The following is a 23,097-nucleotide window of genomic DNA, read 5'->3' as shown; positions in this document are numbered from 1 at the left end:
GTAAATGATAAATACCATAGCCAATTGAAATTGCATAAGCAATTTTAGTGAGTAGAATGTAAGACATACAGCATCATTCAATGCTGAGTATTTTCATAAGCAATGGTGAGAAGTGCTAACCCAGGGCACAATGGGACCCACTAAAGGGCACCATGGTGGGACTCATTCAGATACTGGTTGCCCCCACTCTTTGTCCCTTTGGCTGCAGCTCTCACTCCTTGCTTGTCATCTGAGTGGAGATTTAGTCAGATGAAATTCCCTGGGATTATAATAGGAATTGTTTTGTTAAAAGCCCGGGTAACCAATTGAAAATACTACCTTCCTCCACCCCTTCCCAACAATCTTCCCTTTGAATGATCATCGGTGGTTTCACAAAATATAATACATCTACATTGCATAAAGTTGTTTACCTGCTAGTTAACCAGAAAGTATTATTTAGTTTCATTACTTTAATACAAAAATCATAAAACAAAAAGCATTTGTAATAAAAACAGATTATGTAACAAATACCTCTTTTCAAATTGCCTTGGGACTGTTTATGGAGTGATCTGGCCTAAAGCAATTACTAACCCCAGATTTGAATGCTATTATAAATAGGCATAGGCTTTCCTTACATAACCCGTATTTATATTTATCAATAAAAGCTGAGACTTAAAGCTTGTAGTAATAACTTTGTGGGGAAAGCAGGGCAAACTTATTATCTGTGATCCCTTCTTTATCTCTCCCTATTACATCTGGGACAACTCTGTAGTACTTAGGTGATATGACTAAATCTTATTAGTAGAGGGCTTTTCTATTTTAAGCACAAATCTGGCATTAAAAAGTCCCAAAGTAAAAAATTAACATAGCAAATGTCAGGAAATTAAGCAAATTAAAAGATACTGTCAATAGCATGCAGCACTGTCAAAGGACTAATAACTCCAGTTAAATACTATCAGGAATGGGTAGTAGATTTTTGAAAGTAGATACGAAAGCAAGAGAGACATTTAATGTCAAAGCATAAAAGATATTTAGAGCACAATAGCTATTATATTAAGCCATCAGTCCTTTGATTATTATTTTATCATTAGTACAGTTGACATAGACGGGTACAAATAGCAGTAAATATCTGTGAGATTTTCAAATTATCAGCTTGCCCCAGTGCTAATCATGAATTATAACTAGGGCTGGCATTAGTAAGATTCACTTCCAACTTAATGTGTTTATATGTTTTAAAACTAGCTTATTCAGGAAAATATAAACCACAAAAATTGTTAATGATATACAATCTTTTCAAAGTAGGCTTATTTCCTTTTATTTCAAAACTTTATTTCTCTTTCCATAAAGGTGAGGTTACCATGACAGTATTCACAGAGCCCCTGCTTTGGGGTGCTTTTCCAAAAGGAGGGTTTGATTTGTAATTATTCATTTATATTCTTGCTCAGTCTCCATTAATGCTTAAGTGGCAGGTAGTCAGTAATATAAATTACTCATGTGAGTTCTGTTTCAATTAGCTATGAAGAGTCATAAGTGTGGGAAAAAATAATTTTTAATTTCATGTTAGGTTAGAAAGAAAAACATTTATACCATAACAAAATATTAATTCCCTGTTTTCCTGTTACAAAATCTTGACATTATTAAAGGAGTTAGAAGAGTAGAACAATTTGGAATACATATTGAATTTCTGACTTTAATAATGAAGATGTGGTTCTGCATAATCTAAAATTAATTTAAAGCTAGTTAAGTAGAATATTCTACTATGTCTGTTTTGTTCTCTCCACTTGTTCAAATTTAACAAGTGGTAGTAGCTTTTAGGACAACAAGCACAAAAGATTCAAATTAGATGTCAAAATTGAATAAGTTAAATCTGCCTTCTTTTATTATTTGAAAAGGATTTAGCTAATTTTCTCAACTAATATTTTTAGAAAATTATTTTGTCTCAATAAAACTTACAGCTCTGTAAAATGAACTTCAAAAGCAGTGACTATTTCATCAATAGCGTGATATTTAAATTGAAAACAAATAAAATGACAAGTGAAATGGGATAAGAAAGAAGAACCATATAAAAGGCATGCTTTGGAGGGGAAGAAATAAACAAGGGAGGGAGCCTCAACAAAGCCCTGCTATTCTCTGCCCCAAACGCAAGTCAAATTAAAAAACCTTTTCATTTGGCCACATTGTAGTCCTATAACCCAAACTACCCTAAAAAATGTAACAGTGGTTTGTTTTTATTTTAGCCGTGCTTTCAACCTTTTACAGCCTGTGGAGGATTTTCCCTGTTACATACAGAGCTAACGCACCACCCACCATCTCTAGAGGTGAGGTTACCATGACAGTACTCACACAGCCCCCTGCTTTGGGTTGCTTTTCCAATAGGAGGGTTTGATTTATAATTATTCATTTATACTCTTGTCCGGTCTCCATTATTACTATGAGCTGCATAGTGAACCAATGTGAAATAAGTTGACAAAGAAGCAATAGGCTTTTAAAACCCTGACTAAGGCATTCACATCATTGAGAAAAAGAAAATCTCCGAGACCTAGCCCAGGAATAAAAGAACTCAGATCTACCTTAAAGCTGGAACTTCCCTGCTGAGAGAAACAGGAAGAAATGATAGCCTGTAATACCACTGCAGCTGTAATATTTCTGAAGTAGGACACTCAGAAAAGGGCACAAGCTATTAATGTTTCTAGAAACATTCCATTTAATTCCTCAGCGAAAGATTTAGCAGCTTAGTGGAAAGAAGCAGCAGACGGAAGAAAAAAAAAGAAAAAGAAAACCAGAAACCATGAAAGAACAGTCAGCTCTGCAAGGAAATTTGCTTAAACTAATATTAGAAAGAAAATATTTCAGAAATTGTTGCCTCTAGTAATCTTACACCCCAAGGCTAGAAGAAAAGGTCATAGCTAATTGGTGCAAAAGCAGCTTTGGACACAGAGGAAGAGATACTCTGTGATGAATTCCACCTAACCGCTACCCTTTTTACCTTCAATTATGCCAGGACATGTACCACATATTATAGGGCCCAGAAAAGAAGCCATACTTCGAAATTGAGCTTCTTTCATGGTGTTTTTTTTTTTTTTTTTTTTTTTTTTTTTTTGCAACATTTAACTTTTATCACCCGGCCAATTAGGAGAACAAAACCTCTTTAATTGTCAAGAATGGGAGTTAAGTAGTAGTTTGAAGTTATGCATAATTAAAATGATTTGCATGATTTGATTTAAAAAAACACACACACAATCAATCAAATATACTGTTTTCCTGGGGCCATACTTCAGTTTAGGTAAACAGATAAACACATGCACTACAGAGTCCTACTTTTACTGGAGCAAGCCTCCAAGTTTAAAAAACAAAACAAAACAAAAACATGTGGATGAACATAGGTGTATATTTTCAAAATATTAGAGAAAAACATTAACATATCAATTAGGTTATAAGGAAAGTGCTTTCAATTATTTTTTTCTTTGTTTTACATGCCTTAATAATAAAGAACTCTCCTTAAAGTAGAATGTAAGTATGACCTGTTTTAGTAAGAACTATTTTGACTGAATTTGGAGAGACAAAAATAAAAAATGCTAAACCTACCAACCTGTTCTACATATTGAAATACAGAATTTTTTCCTTTTCATTAAACACATTCACACTTGTCAAATGTAAATAAATATGCACTGTGGTTTGAGGAACTTTTATGAAAAGATATTTTTTCCTCTTAAAGTTTTTTTAAGAGTGTAGACTTTTTTTGAGAGCAAAATAATTATGTAGTCATTTTGCAATTGTGTATACTAATTGATGAAATCATTAACACAGAAATGCAAAAGGTTAATTATCTACTTGATGCCTTACTCACTATCACAAACACTTGTAAATTCCAGTGGTGATGAGGTCATAATTCCAAAAAGGCTGGCAACCAAGAATTTCATCCAGGAATTTTTATCTATCCCTTTTAAACGTTTCTTCCCTCACCCCCACCAAGATTAGAACAATTTTACATAAATTAAGAGAGGGTTTATTTGGAGTAGTGTGTATCATCGCTGTTGGTTTTTTTTCCCCCCATAAACCAGACAGAATGCTGAGACTTAAGACAGATAAAATACTTCAAACAATGCTTAGACACCTATATTTTCCTGATTTTTCCCCCCAGTTTTTCTTACCCACAACTAATGTGTAGAATATCAGGCTGGGGCAATGGAGGTGAAAACCAGTGTTGTGAGGGGCTGGGCGTGGTGGCTCACGCCTGTAATCCCAGCACCTTGGGAGGCCGAGGTGGGCAGATCACCTGAGGTCAGGAGTTCAAAACTAGCCTGGCCAACATGGTGAAACCCCATCTCTACTAAAAATACAAACAAGAAAAATTAGCTGGGCATGGTGGTGGGCACCTGTAATCCTAGCTACTCAGGAGACTGTGACACGAGAATCTCTTGAACCCTGGGGACAGAGGTTGCAGTGAGCCGAGATCGCGCCACTGCACTCTGTTGCCTGGGCAACAGAGCGAGACTCCTTCTCAAAAAAGAAAAAGAAAAAGAAAAAAGAAACAGTGTTACGAGGGAGATAAACAGATAAAACAAAATTCTTCCGAATCACGAGAACAAAGTGAGGAAAGTAGTGTGCAAAAAGCCTCAGGACCATAAAGCACGGGAAGCAGGAAAAAAGTGAAAAAGGGATAATCTATAATGCTTACAATCTGTGTGGACAGCATTCAACTTGCCCATAATATTTTCTCAGTGCTTTGCATCTTCCTCTGCCAGGAAGTTTCAGTTCTGAATAAGCCATGCAAACTGATCAATACTGTTTATGGCAACAAAAAAAATTATTTCAATTGCTAGATGTGACATTTTTCTTCCCATTTGTCCTTCCCGACCTGTATCCCATGGAAATTCAACATTTAAAAGATTCTCTAATAATTTCCTAGAAACACATGATGTTGGAACTTCATTTCTAAATTTATTTTCTATCTTGGCCCATTACTCACTAATTTATTATACCCAGTCACTAAGGATAGGCATCATCTGGGTGCTTCCATGTTCTGGGTTTTTAGGACTACTAACTGAGCTTATTTTAATGTTCTTCCAGGTGCAAAAGAGTTTGTTTAAATTTGGACCATAAAGCAAAATCTATGCACTACAAAAGTACTTTTTAAAGTCCTTTTTCTTTTCAATTCATGATTGGTTATGGTTGATATGACAATAGAATTAAATCCACAAATATTATGCACAAAGCGCTGTAATTTCTCATTATCTCTGCCACATAAGGTAGTACTGATATAGACAACTGAGATGATGTCACGAACATAATTAAAATAAACACTGGATTATCCACAGAAAATCACATTGCTTACCCCTCCTGACACAAACATTCCTTCGTAGTTTAGCTCCAAGTATTTGGAGATAATCTATCAGTTTATTATGAAAAAAAGATAAACATGTACACTTTTGATTAATAACTATAAGGCTGCTAAAGCTCTAACAGGTATTATAACTGAAATAAAAATGAAATCCATGCACAATAGCATTAACTTTCCAAAGAACTATATGAAAATCGTATCCTTGTTTTTGTGTTTTTCATTTCTTTGTGTCCAGGATATACACTGACTTTCTGAAACCACTGCAGAGTTGTGAATAATGTATGAAACAAACAAACAAACAAAAAATTCCTGTTCATTGCCCAGAGAGTATTGTATTGCTTGTGGTATACTATATCTATGCTAGACAAACAATAGAACAGACGAGTAAACCTAAAATCTGAAGCTAAAACCTTCCCAAGTGGAAAGGGAAAATACCATCCTGGATTCCAGAAGTCCCTCAAACAAACAGATCAAATCCTTATAATAGTCTTACATACTATTACGTAGAACTGAATAAAACCCTTAAACGAGAAAGATCTATTCTTCTGAGCAAATAAGTATGACAGTTGGAAAAGCAATTATTTACTTGCTGATATTCTAAAGAAATTCACTAACTTCTATTTCCCCATCTCATAGAGCATCACAGTATTTGCAAAGACTGACGAGAACACATGTAAAGCTGAAACAAAAGGGTATTATTGTCACTCTATTCTTATTTTCTCTGGCAGTATTTAGGAATCTGTCCTCTAAGTAGCCATGTGGGAGTGGAACAAACCAAGATTTGAGTTGAGAATGACATAGAGGTAGCAGTCAAATGCAAACACAATGAATGTAAGAATAAGAATAATGGCATACAGTTATATTGTGTTTTTTATATAAAGTCGGCATTTTTCTTTACTTGTCAAGCATAAACATTACTGAGTAGAAAGATCACGTGAAGGTAACATACATAGGACATGCGAGTTTGCTCATAAAAACTCAGCTTTAATGAGATTTCATTTACAGTGATGTAGAATAAAATTTCTATTTCCTCCATCCCTCAAATTTCAAACTTCAGAGACAGCTTTAGGTATAATATATTAAAAAGGCTTTTGTGTAGATTCCATCTTTTTAAAATAATTGTGAAGTATTCAACAAGCAGGTATCAAAAGCATATGCTATGAGTTATGTGCTAGATACTAAAAATAAATCACAATCTTTTAATAGCAGAATATAGTTATAAGCAAAGTATTTTTATACTTTGTATCATCTATCAATATATCTTTAAGAGAGTTGACTTTAAAGCACAACTTTAAAAGGCTTCCTGGAATAGGTGAGGCACTATCTTAGATTCAAGGTATTTTGCAAATGCAAAAGATACCAAGAAATAATAGAAGAACTGGAATCTCAAAAGGGTTCTGTGGGCTGAGTACAGTGGTTCACGCTTGTAATCTTAGCACTCTGAGAGGCCGAGGCAGAGGAAATGCTTGAGCCCAGGAGTTCGAGACCAGCATGGGCAACATAGTGAGACTCTGTCTACAAAAAAATTTAAAATTAGCCAGGCACAGTGCTGTGAGCCTATAGTTCCAGCTACTCAGGAGGCTGGGGGTGGGGTTGAGGGGCAGTGGGGGAGAATCCCTTGAGCCCATGAAGTCAAGGCTGCAAAGAGCCATGATCACGCCATTGTGCTCCAGCCTGGATGACAGAGGGAGACCCTATCTCAAAACAAACAATCACAACAACAACAAAACCCGAAACAAAACAACTGTGGCGCTTAAGATACCCACTGCTTTCTTCCTTCCTTCTTTCAGCTTCCACTCCTCTCATTTTAATGGGCAACAAGAAAAGGAACTACCAGGAGTAAGGTTCAAATTTTGATACACAGAAGAGGTGTATCCAAAGGTTTAATGAAAATTGAAGGGTCAGAAGTACATTCATGTCCAGGTAAATCTGGTTGTTTTGGGATGTCCAATGGGAAAGCAGATGGATTCTGCTGTAAAGCAAGCAGAGCTTAAAATTTCTTATCCCTATTTAGGAAAATACTTAATAATACAGAAATGAGCCTATATGAGAGAAACTTTCCCATAATCAAGGCCACCAATTAGAATAAATGTTTATTTTCCTTTAGTTGTAAAAGCACTTAATTTTCTAGAAATTTTAAGGTACTCATGACAATCTGTTGAGTATCTTTTTGTTTTTTGTAGTTGCAAATGCACAGAGCGTCTGCTCCTGTTAGACTGGCATCATGCACTTGCCATATAAGATCCCAATCATTTATTCCTGAATTGCAGGTTTATAAATAAGCAGGTAGTTGTGTGAGCTTAGCTACCAACATTAGCATGTCTGAATTTTTGACATGAACTTAAAACAACCAAGATAAATTTATTGCTGCATAATTGTTTGTCCTAATTTACCACATATTCCAATAACTAAAGAAAGCCTGCTATAATCATATTCTCATAAAAGTCAACTAGAATTGACCTTATCTCCTACTTTCCTGCAGGGATCACCAATGAGGAAATGTGCAGCAGAGCTGATAATATTGTGTAGGAGAACAGACAAGCAAATGAGTGACTGAAATTTCTATAGAGAACATCATCAATACTTACTTAGAACAATTTTGCATATAAATAGGGGATAAATGGTCCATGTTTAATTTGTTCTCTAATTGTCAAGGAATGATCAAGGATAGACTACATAGCAATCTTCAGTTTCTAGCTTCCTTAATGCAAAGCTAGATCTTATTAGCCAATACATGTGTATGTCTGTCCCCAAAGTAAATTTTATTTATTTATTTTTTTGGAGACGGAGTCTCGCTCTGTCGCCAGGCTGGAGTGCAGTGGCACGATCTCAGCTCACTGCAACCTCTGACTTCCTGGTTCAAGCCATTCTCCTGCCTCAGCCTCCAGTAGTTGGGATTACAGGCACGTGCCACCACGCTCGGCAAATTCTTGTATTTTTAGTAGAGACAGGGTTTCACCATATTGGCCAGGATGATCTCGATCTCCTGACCTCATGATCCGCCTGCCTCAGCCTCCGAAAGTGCTGGGATTACAGGCGTGAGCCACCGTGCCTGGCCCCAAAAGTAAAATTTAATTTTCATTTAAAAATAAAAAGAAAATGGAAACAAACAAAAATTACATAACCAATACAGGTACACACTTCATCAAAAGATTCATATGAAGTGATGAAAAAAAGACACTAAATTAAGTGGTCTTTAATAGCACTTGAGAACTCAATGCAATCTGACTTCTACTCCTTTTTTTTTTTTTTTTTTTTTTTATGACAGAGGTTCAAGCGATTCTCCTGCCTCAGCCTCCCGAGTAGCTGGGATTACAGGCATGCACCACCACGCCCAGCTAATTTTGTATTTTTAGTAGAGACGGGGTTTCTCCATGTTGGTCAGGCTGGTCTCGAACTCCCAACCTCAGGTGATCTGTCGGCCTCAGCCTCCCAAAGTGCTAGGATTATAGGCGTGAGCCACTGCGCCCAGCCTACTTCTACCCCTTTCTTATCGCCTCCCTCCAAACAGATTATCCTGAAACTCTTTCGGCTAAGGTCACCAATGAATTTCTATTAGTGAAATCCAGTGGATCCTTTCCAATCCTTATTTTAGTCATCCTCTCAGGTAAATGTTTATAAATTTGTATAAATTTAAGGGGTACAAGGGCAGTTTTGTTACATGGATATATCCTGTAGTGCTGAAGTCTGAGCTTTTATTGTAACCACCATCCAAATAATGTACATTGTACCCATTAAGTAATTTCTCATCTCTCACCCGACTCCTACCCTTACATCCTATCTGAGTCTCCCATGTCTATTATTCCACACTCTATGTCCATGTAATCTGTGCTATATTTGATGTTATTAAGCCCTTTCCCTTTGAAAAGCTCTACTCCTTTGGCCCCAGTGATACTACAATAGCTTTCTTCTCCCCATATCTCCATAATCAATACCTTCACGCTCTCTCTTTTTTTTTTTTTTTTTTGTGAGACGAAGTCTCACTCTTGTCCCCCAGGCTGGAGTGCAATCTCGGCTCACTGCAACCTCCACCTCCCGGGTTCAAGCGATTCTCCTGCCTCAGCCTTCCGAGTGGCTGGGATTACAGGTGTCTGCCACCACGCTCAGCTAATTTTTGTATTTTTAGTAGAGACAGGGTTTCACCATGTTGGCCAGGCTGGTCTCGAACTCCTGACCTCAGGTGATCCGCCTGCCTCGGCCTCCCAAAGTGCTGGGATTACAGGCGTGAGGAACTGCGCCTGGCCCATGCTGTCTTTCATAGGCTCCAAATTCCGAGCTAGTCCCATAAATTGGTGGTTCTCAACTTTGGAAGCATATTAAAATTGGCTAAATAATTTTTAAACATGCTATCATCCGTGCTCCAATCCTATAGATTTCAATTTGATTGGTTCAGAGAGGAACTGGACATGGGTATTTCTTAGAAGTACCTCAAAGTAATACCAGTGTGTGGCCAGGGCTGAGAATCACTGCCATAAATGTTTCTTTTCTCTAGGGTTCTGTCTTAGGATCACTGCTCTACTCATTCTCCCGAGATTATCTGACCCACCCTCATGTTATTAACTATCACCTGGATGTTTATCACTTCTCCGAGACTCCTGGACTCATGCTGCTGAGAAAACTAAGTGGCTAGCATAAGGATATCTGATTTGCCCCTATTCGACCACCTGCTTCCCTCCCCTCAAGAGAATTACATATGTACTACGACCCACCTGCTCCTGACTTTCACCCTTTGCAAACCAGTTAATTCTGAAGTTCACAAAGATTTTCTTACGGTGGCCCCACCCACCCCCCGCCCCTCTTTTATTTTGAGAGAGTCAGGCTCTGTCACCTGGGCTGGAGTGCAGTGGCACGATCACAGCTCACTGCAGCCTCAACCTCCTGGACTCAAGTGATCTTCCCACCACAGCCTCCTGAGTAGCTCGGACTACAGGTGTGTACCACCACACCTGGCTAATTTTATTTTATTTATTTTATTTTTGAGACGGAGTCTCGCCCTGTCGCCCAGGCTGGAGTGCAATGGTACGATCTCAGCTCACTGCAACCTCTGCCTCCTGGGTTCAAATGATTCTCCTGCCTCAGCCCAAGTAGCTGGGATTACAGGTGTGTGCCACCATGCCCAGCTAATTTTTGTATTTTTAGTAGAGATGTGATTTCACTATGTTGGCCAGGCTGGTCTCGAACTCCTGACCTCGTGATCCCCCTGCCTCGGCCTCCCAAAGTGCTGGGATTACAGGTGTGAACCACCGCACCCCGCCCCTGGCTAATTTTCAAATAAAAATTTTTGTAGAGACAAGGTCTCCCTGTGTTGCCTAGGGTGGTCTTGAACTCCTGGGCTTAAGAGATCCTCCTGCCTTGGCTCTACAAAGTGCTGGGATTAAAGGTGTGAGCCACTGTGTCCAGCTCCTATTCATTTTTGGCACCTTTTCCATCCTACCCTCTTCTATCCCGTTAACTCAAGAATATCTCTCCTCTACCCTCAATCCAATCCCTTTTTGTATGAGCCATAAATGTTCTTCATTTTAACTTATGAGAGTAAAACTCTACATTGGAGGCTATGAATTACATATCACACAACTACAAATCACTACGCATGCTAAAGTAGTTTAGCTGAATCACACAGTATATGCTCAACAAATGCAACTGAATTAAGCGGGGGGCATCACATATTTGAAAGTAAAATTTGGCATAATTATTAGTGATTGACAATTCCATTCAACATCTTTGGTGTGTCTAGCATTTCCTGTCAGAATCTCTAAAAGAAACACAATTTATCTTTTCATTGTCTTCTAACTACTTTTCTGTCCCTCAAATCTCAGCATTCAAGGTATAAAATATATTCTTCATTATTTAATGCATTATATCCTGGCTCTTGGTGTGGCGTGGTAGCTTACGCCTGTAATCCCAGCAATTTGGTAGGCTGAGGCGGGCAGATGGCTTGGGCCCAAAAGTTCAAGACCAGCCCGGGCAGCATGACGAAACCCCATCTCTACAAAAAAAAATAAATAAATAAGTAAAAATAGCTGGGCATGGTGGCATGCACCTGTCATCCCAGTTACACAGAAGGCTGAGGTGGGAGTATCATCTGAGCTTGGGAGTTTGAGGCTGCAGGGAGTGGTGATCGCACCACTGCACTACAGCCTGGGTGACAGAGTCAGACCCTGCCTCAAAAAAAAAAAAAAAAAAAAAAGAACCTGCCTCTTGGCCCTTACAGTTACATTGAAAGTACATGGGAAAAGGTCAGGTGTAATCTGCTAGTTGAAAAACCCATTGGTCAATTATCAGTTGTCATTCTGCCTAGCTTTTCTATAGGATGTGACCATGTTGACTAATTCTCTGTTCTGAAATTCTCTCTACTCTTGGTCTTCCAGGTACTACTTTTTTTTCTTTTTTTTTTTTTAAAGAGAGGGTCTCACTATGTTGCCCAGGCTGGTCTCAAATTCCAGGGCTCAAGCATTCCTCTTACCAGTTGGGATTACAGGCACGTGCCACCATGCCCAGCTCTTAGGTACCACTTTTTACTGCTTCTCTTCTTCCCTTTCTAATTTTTTTTTTCTTTTTCTGAGTATCCTTTGTTGATTTCTCTATTTGCCTGTTAAATATTAGAATTCCCAAATGTACCATCCTCAACCCTCTCATTTGACATGTTCTTTCAGGGTGATCCCAAGGTTTCAATAAACATATATATGTGCAGATGTCCCCAAAATCTATCTCCAGGTTCAACCTCATTAAGTGTATGTGTGTGTGTGTGTGTGTGTGTGTGTGTGTGTAAAATCATGTAATCCTTTACTTTAAACCCCCTGCTGGCTCTTTGCTACAACAAACTAACTTTTCATCATTGCCACTTTACTCTTTCATATCTCCATTACATGTTTTTGTCATTTCCTTTATCTGAAAAGCCTATTCCTCTTGTTTTCCCCCAAACTACTATTCATCCTTCCAAACATAGATCAAAGGCCACTTTTATCATGAAGCCTCTCTTGAATTCTCCAGGCGGTTAGTTGCTCTTTTTAGCACTTTTTGAACACTTATATTATGAAATTTATATCATATGTCTTTCCCATGAGGCTCTGAGTTTTTAAGAGCAAGACCCATATTTGTACTCCAAGGCCCTAGCACTGCTGCCTGGCCCCTAGTATTTGATTAATAAGTATTACTTGGATGAATGTCATGCTTTTATTTATTTCCTTGCATTACTTTCTAAAACCAGATTTTAATTGTATATTACAATATAATGAATGTATTATAGACTAAATGGGGCTTAGTGTGCTAGTAAAAGATTCTGACATTTATAAAACAGAGACTGAGAAAGTTCATGAAGAAGAACTTATCTTCAGGGAGAAAGAAGTAAACAGCTTGGAATGAATGACCAGCAAGACCTAGTAATAATAAAACAAAACAAGCACAAAACCACAACAGACCCTGGTCATCAAGATGATGCTGAGTATTACATGGGATCTGTTATGAGCTTGTCTTTGGCTCTTGTCATCTTGGGTCAAATCCTCTGTGATGGTGGGCGGGGGAGGGTGTCATTTAAAATTGAAAGCTCTTTCTCTAAAATTATCTGTAATAGTCTGAGGCATAAGCAGTACTACTTGGTACACAGGTGGAGTGCCACACTAAAGGAAAAGAGAGAGGCATTTCCCCCCTACTTTGTCAATGACGACTGTCAAACTCTGGCGTTGTGAAGGCATGAGTCCCTGCTGCTACAGAAGACAGCCAGCGTAGAAATGCATGGTATTATAGCAGAGGTGGAGGAACGGTGGTGTGTGCTTGTTTCTGTGAAATGCCCCCTGATAACTCCCAGAAATGCTTCATAGAGCCCTTATAGCAGATGAGGTCCTGAATGTGTATGCAGAGACAAGAGCCAGCAAAATTTGAGTTTTCTTATTTACATGAGGCAGTGAGGCCTGGGGAAATGTGGGTTTTGTTTTGCTGTGAAATTATTCTTCCCTAATACATACGGAGGTTTCTTTTTCTATGTTGTATAACATTGTTTCTTGTCCCCTATCTGTTCTCAAATGGTAAATTATACCTTCTCATTTATACTGTTATCTTGCTGATACATAAAACTAGGATCATGTGTCTCCTGAGTTGCTCCTGATTTTTGAAATTTAGTTTTCTTGGTTGCCCTGTGTGGTTCTAAAACCAAAATACATTTATTGTTTCCTGGTTTCATTTCTTCATAATGCTTCTCTTGTGTGTTTTTTTAATGTCTAGAACTATATATCAAAATCCAGTCATAGCCAAAATGCTAAGTTAGATATCCACCTATTGCTGAGAAGCCCATTTATATTTACTTACAGTGGGCAAAGAATAAAAAAGTCGGGTTGGTTGAAGAAAGAGAAGCAAGCTCTAAGTATCTATAGCTATTTGGCAATAAAACAGATGTGGAGTTGTGTATTTGTATTTTAAGAGTGGTTTTCTGGCCGGGCGCGGTGGCTAACGCCTGTATTCCCAGCACTTTTGGAGGCCAAGGAGGGCGGATCACGAGGTCAGGAGATTGAGACCATCCTGGCTAACATGGTGAAACTCCGCCTCTACTAAAAATGCAAAAATTAGCCGGGCGTGGTGGCAGGCCCTGTAGTCCCAGCTACTTGGGAGGCTGAGGCACGAGAATGGCATGAACCCGGGAGGCGGAGCTTGCAGTGAGCCGAGATCGTGCCACCGCACTCCAGCCTGGGCAACAGAGTGAGATTCCATCTCAAAAAAAAAAAAAAGGAAAAAAAGAAAAAAAAAAAGAGTCGTTTTCACTCTGCAAGGTGTCTCTCTATGTGCTTCTTTTTCCTCCAAAGCTTATCTTTGATCTTACAATTACACAGCCAGGGCAATTCTTTACAAAGTAGATGGTAAACGTATGCAACTTATTATCTTATGTGGTAACAAAGGCTGTAACAACACAGGATCAAGAAATATTTAGCAAAATTCACAGAAGATAAATCCATACTAGGTTGTTAAGGAAAAATAAGATGTACCTTTCACCCACCAAACTGCTAGAAAGAATAGCCCATATTATATAGACACAAAGGAGAGAGGTGGGGGGTTGAGAGTGGTTACTCTAACTCCTATGCTGCACAGGCTTACTGTTCCTATCTATATTACAGCATATAGAAGACCGCATTGTAAATTGATCACATGGTTTATATTCGTGTTTTCCCAAACAGTATGTGAGCTCCTCTAGGCTCCCGTTTGATTTTGTATCCTCAGTACCCAACTCAGTATAATGCACCGAGGAGGCATTCAATAAGACTGCTCAACTGTTGAATGAATATGATCTTTCCCTATAGCCTCACCATCTACTCTGCATAGCTCTGTATTCTTTTCCCAGTTCCATCACAATATTGAAAGGATGCTCTTCAAAAAGTCATTAAAAAGCTCCCAAATAGCAAATCATTGTTTCTTTACCCTTTTTTATTCCACCAGAGCATATGTCATTGTCAAAAATGTTCACCTCTCCTCCCTTCTTAGTACTTCCCTCTTCCTTTGTTTCTAGGACAATAATGTCTGGATTCTCCTCCTACCTGCCCAATTGCTCCTTGTCTATCTTCTTTTAGCCCCTTAGTGTAGGCATTTTCAAGGCTCTGTCTTTGGTTTTCTTTTCTCTTAAAAATCCCTATAACAATCCCTTCCCCTATCCACCCTATATCCAGAACACTCAAGAATTCATTTTGTCATGAAATCTGTAACTATATTTCCAAGAACCTTCTGGACATCTTGACCTCAATGTTCTGCTATCACTTTCAGTTTAACTTATCCAAAACTGAATTTACCTTCTTCTACTATCACCACTCCTTTTCTTGATCTTAATAGTTTAGTAACCTTATGGCTGGGTGTGGTAGCTCACACCTGTAGTCCCAGCACTTTGGGAGGCCAAGGCAGGTGGATCACGAGGTCAGAAGATCGAGACCATCCTGGCCAATATGATGAAACCTCGTCTCTACTAAAAAGTAAAAAAAAATTAGCTGGGTGTAGTGGCACGTGCCTGTAATCCCAGCTACTCAGGAGGCTGAGGCACGAGAATTGCTTGAACCTGGGAGGCGGAGGTTGCAGTGAGCGGAGATCGCACCACTGCACTTCAGCCTGGCGACAGAGCGAGACTCCTCAAAAAAAAAAAAAAAAATAGTTTAGTAAACCAACTGTCTTCTTAGCCAGTCATACTCAAAGCCATAGGTTTATCTTTGCCTCTTGACTACTCCTCTCACTCTAAATTATCTCCAAATAAGAATATGACAATAGACTCCTAATTGATTACTTATACTCCTTTAGATTAAATATTCTAATGCGTAAGTTTGATTGTGTTCCTCCACTGCTTAAAAACCTTCAATAAATCCCCATTGCTTAAAGAATTGTAAGTTAACACCTTAGTCTCTCATTCAAGCACTCCATGATATGGAGCAAACCTAATTTTCCAGAATTACCCCTATAATTCTATACTATATATATCCTATTTTCTTACTATACTGTTTGCCATTGTTGAAAAATGCTTTGAACTTTCTTGCCTCTGTTTTTCTTAATGACATTTCTTTTGACTAAAATGCCCACTATCCCTAACTCCAGCTCTCACTGTTGGAATCTCTACTCATCCTTCAGTCTTTTCCTCCATTATTATTTTTCTGATATATCTGATAATGCATGCAAGTCCCATCCTCTGAAGTCACACAGTATGTTATTAACACCTCTTGTATGATACTTATTATCTTCTGCCTTATTCTGTAGACTTTCTGTGCTTTTTATCGTTCCTATAATACACAGGGTCTTATAACTAAGGATATCTTATCTTAATTATTTCTACATCTTCCCTCATCATGTATAGCATAGTACCTTTTACACAGCAGATGTACAATAAATGAATATTTAGGGGCTCATTTCCTAATCTCTGATTTTGACATCAGCAAAGCTTGTGATCTGGGTTAATATTCAGCTAGTATGCACCAGTACAACCAGAGTCGTTATTTATCACCTGTGTACATTTCGACTATCTGGGGTCTGTGATACACCAGTTAATATTTTCTTTTTTCTTTTTTTGAGTCAGGGTCTGGCTCTGTCATCCAGGATGGAGTGCAGTGGTACGATCTCTACTCATTGCAACGTCTGCCTACCGTGCTCAAACAATCCTCCCACCTCAGCCACCTGAGTAGCTGGGACTACAGGCACATGCCACCATGCTTGGCTAATTTTTTTCTGTATTTTTTTGTAGAGATGGGGTTTTGCTATGTTGCCCAGGCTGTCCTCAAACTCCTGAGCTCAAATGATCCTCTCACCTCAGCCTCCCAAAGTGCTGGGATTATAGGCATGAGCTACCACGCCCAGCCTTTTTGTTTTTCGTTAAAAAAAAATTTTCAATTATCACTACAGATATGATAGTCTACCTTGAAATGCCTTTTGCTACTTAACTGAAACAGCACATTCCGCTGAATGGGCTGGAGGCAATATTTGGAAGCTCCTTCTGAGTTACTAAATATGGTAGGTCTTGGGTAGGGGGCACAGGCTCAGAGTGGGCGATTTATAATTTAGGCAACTAATCATATCATTTATTAACATTTTGATTTTCTAATGAAGAATACAGACTATCACCTCATCTTGTTTACATATAAAATTAAAAACATTACAATTAGTTGGCTGGGCACGGTGGCTCACACCTGTACTCCCAGCAATTTGGGAGGCCCAGGTGGGTAGATCACCTGAGGTCAGGAGTTCGAGACCAGCCTGGGCAACAGGGCGAAACACCGTCTCTACTAAAAATACAATTTGGCCGGGCATGGTGGCTCACGCCTGTAATCCCAGCACTTTGGGAGGCCGAGGTGGGCGGATCACCTGAGGTCAGGAGTTTGAGGCCAGCCTGACCAACCTGGCGCAACACCATCTCTACTAAAAATACAAAAACTAGCTGGACGTGGTGGCGGGCACCTGTAGTCCCAGCTACTTGGAAGGCTGAGTCAGCAGAATCACTTGAACCTGGGAGGTAGAGGCTGCAGTGAGCCGAGATCATGCCACTGTACTGCAGCCTGGGCGACAGAGCGAGACTCTGTCTCAAAATATAAAAACAAAAACAAAAATAAAATAAAAATACAACAATTAGCTGGGCATGGTGGTATGTGCCTGTAATCCCAGATACTGGGGAGGCTGAGGCACGAGAATCTCTTGAACCCAGGAGGTGGAGGTTGCAGTGGGCCGAGATCGCACCACTGTACTCCAGCCTGGGCATCAGGGCAAGACTCCGTCTCAAAAAAATAATAATAAATAAAAAATAAATAGAAAGATTACAATTAGAAACACAATGGTAGAGCTCTGTATTTTACATAACAGTAATTCCCATCTATAAGCGATGGTAATGAAAATGGCAAGCAGAGCAGTGAGTACATCTTTGCTGATTGTGGTTGACTGATTTTAGAGTTGTTTTGGATTTTCTTTTTATTTTACTTTACTTGGGGGAAAATAGCCTTCTTTATAATTAGGCTTTTCTGCTTTTATCTCATCATGCTGAAGTGGAGGTTGTTGGAAAAGATCAAGAATGTCAATGTTGAACAGGGAAAGTATAACAATACCAAGTCAATGGGATCTTGGAAAGGAAACAAATCAGGTGCCTAAGAAAGTAAAAATAACGGGACTAGCAGGAAAACATGATCTAGCTAGGAAGGGCTGAGGCAAGGAGGAAATCTGTAAAAGTCCCCGGTTCTGCTTCTTCCAGAAAGAGGCAGACAGAGTTTTTTGGCAGACTTGTAAACTCTGTGCCTTCTGTCCCCACTCCCTCACTTCCAGCTCTTCTACTGATGACCAAGGTGCTTCCCAACCACTGCCACTGTCTGCATTCGAGTTTCGTTTTACCTCTGGACATTTGCTTTGGCTGCTGCCACTTGGAATGACTGCCACAGCTAAATCGAGTGATATTTTTAACCCTATGTGTTCATGGAGGCACTCCAGCTACAAACCAAAGGAAATCCCAATTTAGATTACTTGGAATCAGTACTATAAAATTATGCAGTTTGTGAATATATTCTTGGTGTTTCACAGTTGACAACACTATATTCCCTTGAGTACCAAACTCACAGAAACCCCATGGAATGATCTCTCTCTCCAAGTACAGTTTTTCTAGAATCAGTATGAGGTGTGAGACTAATCAGACAAGGGCTTTAGCAAATGTGCATTTTTAAAATAAACAGCCTAGAAAAATTATGGCAGTTCCTTTATGGCCCAGAATAACATGTTTTCACTTATCAGCTGCTTAACAGAGAAATGAATTGATACAAAAATTATTTCAGTTCACCTTTCACTGACTACTATTGCTCTGATAGTTCAAGAAAGAGCAGTGAAGGTTTTTATTTTCCTTAAGAGGTGATAGGGGCTTCTGATAGCATGGTAGAACATTCTCATTTACAGACAAAGGCTGCGGATAAGTGGAATGGCTGCCTCATAGTTATAGATGAGTAGTGCTCCTAGTATTCTGCCATGCAGCATTACCTTCAAAATGAATATGTACTTATAAATACAGATTTCCATTCTTTTTTTCCTCCAGTCTTCCACCCTTTTTGTAGGCCATCTACGATGCATTCATATACATAAAAGTAGTCTTATACTCCAACCAAAACACTTGTTTCCTCTCAATCAAATCTTATCTTTAGGTTAATCTCTCAGGGACCATCCATAAATAGCAGAGGCAGAATGTTACCCAATATCCATCAGGATTCACCCAAATGTGAAAAAGATGAATATAACTTATATTGTCTTCTACCATCAAGGTCATCACTGCCAAAAGCTTTCCTGGACAACTATGTTCTGGGCCCCATTTCTCTCACTCGTTTGTTGCAGTACAATGGTTTTGAGAGCTACTAATTTCCATTAAATGACACATGGTAACTTCCAGTCCAAATAGAGAATATTTTTGGAATTGCAGGCTAATTAAGGCAAATCTTATTAATCTAAATGAAGTAGAGTTTACATATTGATTATTAATTTTCCATTTTTCATTTACTTCTCCATATAGCTTTACAGCCCATGAAGAGGAGTCTTAAAATCAACATACCTAATTTCTTTCTCTACTTCAAGAAAGATATGAACTACAAATAGAAAACCTTACTGAGAGGAGGCAGACAGTTCAGCCTACTTGGATTATCCTTAGAGGAGCTATTACATTATTTACTTCTACCATAGGGTATGAACAGAGAAAGTGGACAACTTTCTAGTTCACTTGGGTGAGGGAGGTTGTTTTACTTCTTTTATGATTTTTCTTCCCCTGAGATCTATTTTCATAGTGTGGCTTTAACTGTTACTAATCAAATATAAAAACAAAAACTTTGGGATTTGAGGGGATCTTGGACTATCTGTTCCTCTCCTCCCTTTATTAACATGGATCACAGAGAACAAACTGCACTGCAAAACCAAAATGGTCTCTAGAAACAAACATTGTCTCAGTTTCCTTACCTGTGAATAGCTAATGTGATCTCCTTAGGGCCAATTACTTTTAATGATTTAATTACATTTATGGTTTTAAAATACTTTCCACCTAAACCACATGCTCATAAAATAACAATTAAAATATTTAATATTAAACACAGTGGGAGTCCTTGTTTCCGATTTTTGTTGTAAAGTCTACATTTATTTGAAGATACATTTACCAAGTTGAAACTTGCAATCATGTAGATGCCTGCTGAGATTTCACACATGAGCTGAGATCAAGTGTTAAAAAAAGTCTTCATGAGGAAGTATTTTTATTTTTCCTTTTTTTTTTTTTTTTTTTTTTTTAGTGTTGCTACTTTGCTCTGAACATTCATATTTTACAATACTATGTGAGGTGGAATGTGTTTTACCTGGATTCCTTGGAATCCGCTTTCGACGGTCTCTGAATGCTGCACCTGATTGTAGGGCTTCTAGAAGATTATCCATCACACCAGTCTCATCACCCTCTGGAGAAAGGGAGAAATCAAAATTAATCTTGGAGCAATTAAAGTTCAACTACAGGAAAATAAAGGGAAAAACTCCTGTCAGATTTACATAATACCCCTAAATTGAAGACATATATCTGTTTTAACATAATGGATCCTGTCAGTTTCTGGCACCACAGACTACTTTGCTTATTATGCACCATTAAGCAAAATTCATGCCAATCCCACTGTTCTTTCAACTTAAAGACCTTGTCTTTTGTATTATTGATGACATGCTCAGTATGCAAATAAACAGTAGCTGATCAGCTACTGCTGCCTTCCTGTTAAGATTCTTATAAGATATTCCTAAGCAAGAAACCACTGACCCAGCTTAATGCAATCAATGTGCAGGGCGTGATTTGATGAAGCGGAGTTACACAAGGTTAAATACTGATTGTATTAATACTTTCGGCATTCAACCATCATCTGCGATTATCTTAGAAAACACTATTTGCAAAACACATTTGCATTCAATTCTTACCTAATCCATATCCTTTACCATTTTGAGATGCTGACACTGTATAAAGAAAAGATGACCACATTATCTGAAAGGCCACATTTTAACTTTTAGAGACATCAGCCAGAGTCCCACTTCCTTTTTAGAATGCTGCTGTGTGTCTAAACTTTTCCTATGGGAAAGAACTGTTAAGGAGCCATAAGTGGGATGCTCAGAAGATGTTCGTGGAAATTCCTAACAGAAACAGCATTTAAAACATTTTACCCTCCTCCTATCTTTGACAACTCTAGCCATGAAAAACACTTTAAAGATTTGTTAGAGTGTTTGTCTCAAGGTGTCAATGGCCAGAAAGTCTCTATTACACTGTGCATAATCCCCAGTGAGCTCAGCCTGCTCTTCCTAACCGGCCTAGCTGATGAAAAGGACCCTAAATAGGTGGCTACCTTGAGGGTAGCTAAATGTGTGAGTCTGAGGTAGATGACAATTTGCAGGCAAGAGGGTTAAGAGAAGAAGGAGGGAAGAGGGAAAGGACATTGTTTCTGATGCTATTCCAAAGTTAAATTTAAATCCTACTTTGTTTAAAAAATTAACTATGGGGCATGAGATCACAAATTAAAATACTTTTTTTTTTTTTTTTTTTTTTTTTTTGAGACAGAGTTTCGCTCTTGTTGCCCAAGCTGTAGTGCAATGGCGTGATCTCGGCTCACCACAACTTCTGCCTCCGAGGTTCAAGTGATTCTCCTGTCTCAGCATCCTGAGTAGCTGGGATTACAGGCGTGCGCCACCACGCCTGGCTAGTTTTTGTATTTTTAGTAGAGACGGGTTTCTCCCTGTTGGTCAGGCTGGTCTCGAACTCCTGACTTCAGGTGATCCGCCCACCTCGGCCTCCCAAAGTACTGGGATTATAGGCGTGAGCCACTGCACCCAGCCGAAAATACATTTTCTTATGGGACAAGAGCAAGCTAAAATATTTTTTGATTATGTTCTGCATTTGATTTGAAACTACTTCAATGTTATAATAATTTATTCTTTTAAAATAAACTCTCTAGGATGGGGTATTGAATGAAAAAAAAAATGAAGAGAAACACTGAGGTTCTCAGGTCTAATATTTGGTGAAAACAGGAAAAATGAAGTAGAGCCCACTGAGTAAACATGGAAAGGGGATTGTGTAGCTGTAACATTTATTAAGAGGCCGGGCGTGGTGGCTCATGCCTATAATCCTAGCACTTTGGGAGGCTGAGGCGGGTGGCTCACTTGAGGTCAGGAGTTCAAGACCAGCCTGACCAATATGGTGAAACCCAGACTCCACTAAAAATATAAAAATCAGCCAGGCATGGTGGTGGGCACCTGTAGTCCCAGCTACTCAGGAGGCTGAGGCAGGAGAATCACTTGAACTTGAACCTGGGAGGCAGAGGTTACAGTGAGCTGAGATTGTACCACTGCACCCCAGCCTGGGCAACAGAGTGAGATTCCATCTACAAAAACAAAAACAAAAACAAAACAAACAAAACAACATTCATTAAGGTCACAGACACATCTGAAGTATCACCTGCTGTTTTCAATAGAAAAAAAAAGACCTGAAGGTAGTTTGGAATGGCTAGAATGTACCTGAGAGAATTAAATTATATGCAGTTGACACTTTACAGTTGTTAGATATTTTAGTCCTCACAACATACTGAGATAAGTACTATATGTATTTCAACTGTGGTGGAGAGGCCCAGGTATGAACTCAGATCAGTCTGATACCAAGCCCAGTGCTCTTTGCTCAATAGCTGGCAGAAGTTGAAATGAACTAGGAATTAGTGCCCAGATGATGAAAGATGAAAATTCTATGATATGGGGCTTGAACACTATTTGATAAGCTGACAGTATTCACTAGGTATAAAATGCAGGCCACAAATGTGAACCACATAAATAATGCTAAATATTCTAATAGTAATATTAAAAAATAAAAAAAGGTAAAATTGATTTTTTTTTTTGAGCCAGAGTCTCGCTCTGTTGAACAGGCAGGAGTGCAGCGGCATGATCTCGGCTCACTACAACCTCCGCCTCCTGGGTTCAAGCAATTCTCCTGCCTCAGCCTCCCAAGTAGCTAGGATTACAGGCGCCTGCCACCATGCCCGGCTAATTTTTGTATTTTTAGTAGAGACAGGGTTTCACCATGTTGGCCAGGCTGGTCTCGAACTCCTGACCTCAAGTGATCCGCCTGCCTCGGCCTCCCAAAGTGCTGGGATTTCAGGCATGAGCTACTGCACCTGGCCAAATTGATTTTTAATACATTAAGTAAACATTCAACCAAATGTATTTTCAAAATGATGTATTTTACATTCTTCTTATCAGACTAACTCTTAGAAATCTAGTACATATTTACTTCTGCACACGTCAGTTCAGATTAGCTACATTTT

The 23,097-nt window shown here is 38.9% G+C and overlaps 1 protein-coding gene across 7 annotated transcripts in view; it reads right to left on the bottom strand.

The window, feature by feature from the left end:
• Positions 1 to 23,097, bottom strand: part of DIAPH2 (diaphanous related formin 2) — a 905,937-nt gene that overhangs the window by 142,620 nt on the left and 740,220 nt on the right. For all 7 annotated transcript variants that reach the window (XM_054544831.2, XM_054544832.2, XM_054544829.2 and 4 more), the window contains one exon: positions 20,122 to 20,217. In XM_054544831.2, the coding sequence (XP_054400806.1) occupies positions 20,122 to 20,217 (96 nt within the window). The remainder of the gene's footprint in view (positions 1 to 20,121; positions 20,218 to 23,097) is intronic.

Source organism: Pongo abelii, chromosome X, assembly GCF_028885655.2.
Source record: "Pongo abelii isolate AG06213 chromosome X, NHGRI_mPonAbe1-v2.0_pri, whole genome shotgun sequence".
Taxonomy (NCBI): Eukaryota; Metazoa; Chordata; class Mammalia; order Primates; family Hominidae; genus Pongo; species Pongo abelii.
The sequence above is the reverse complement of the archived record's forward strand: the minus strand, read 5'-3'. Positions and strand labels throughout refer to the sequence as shown.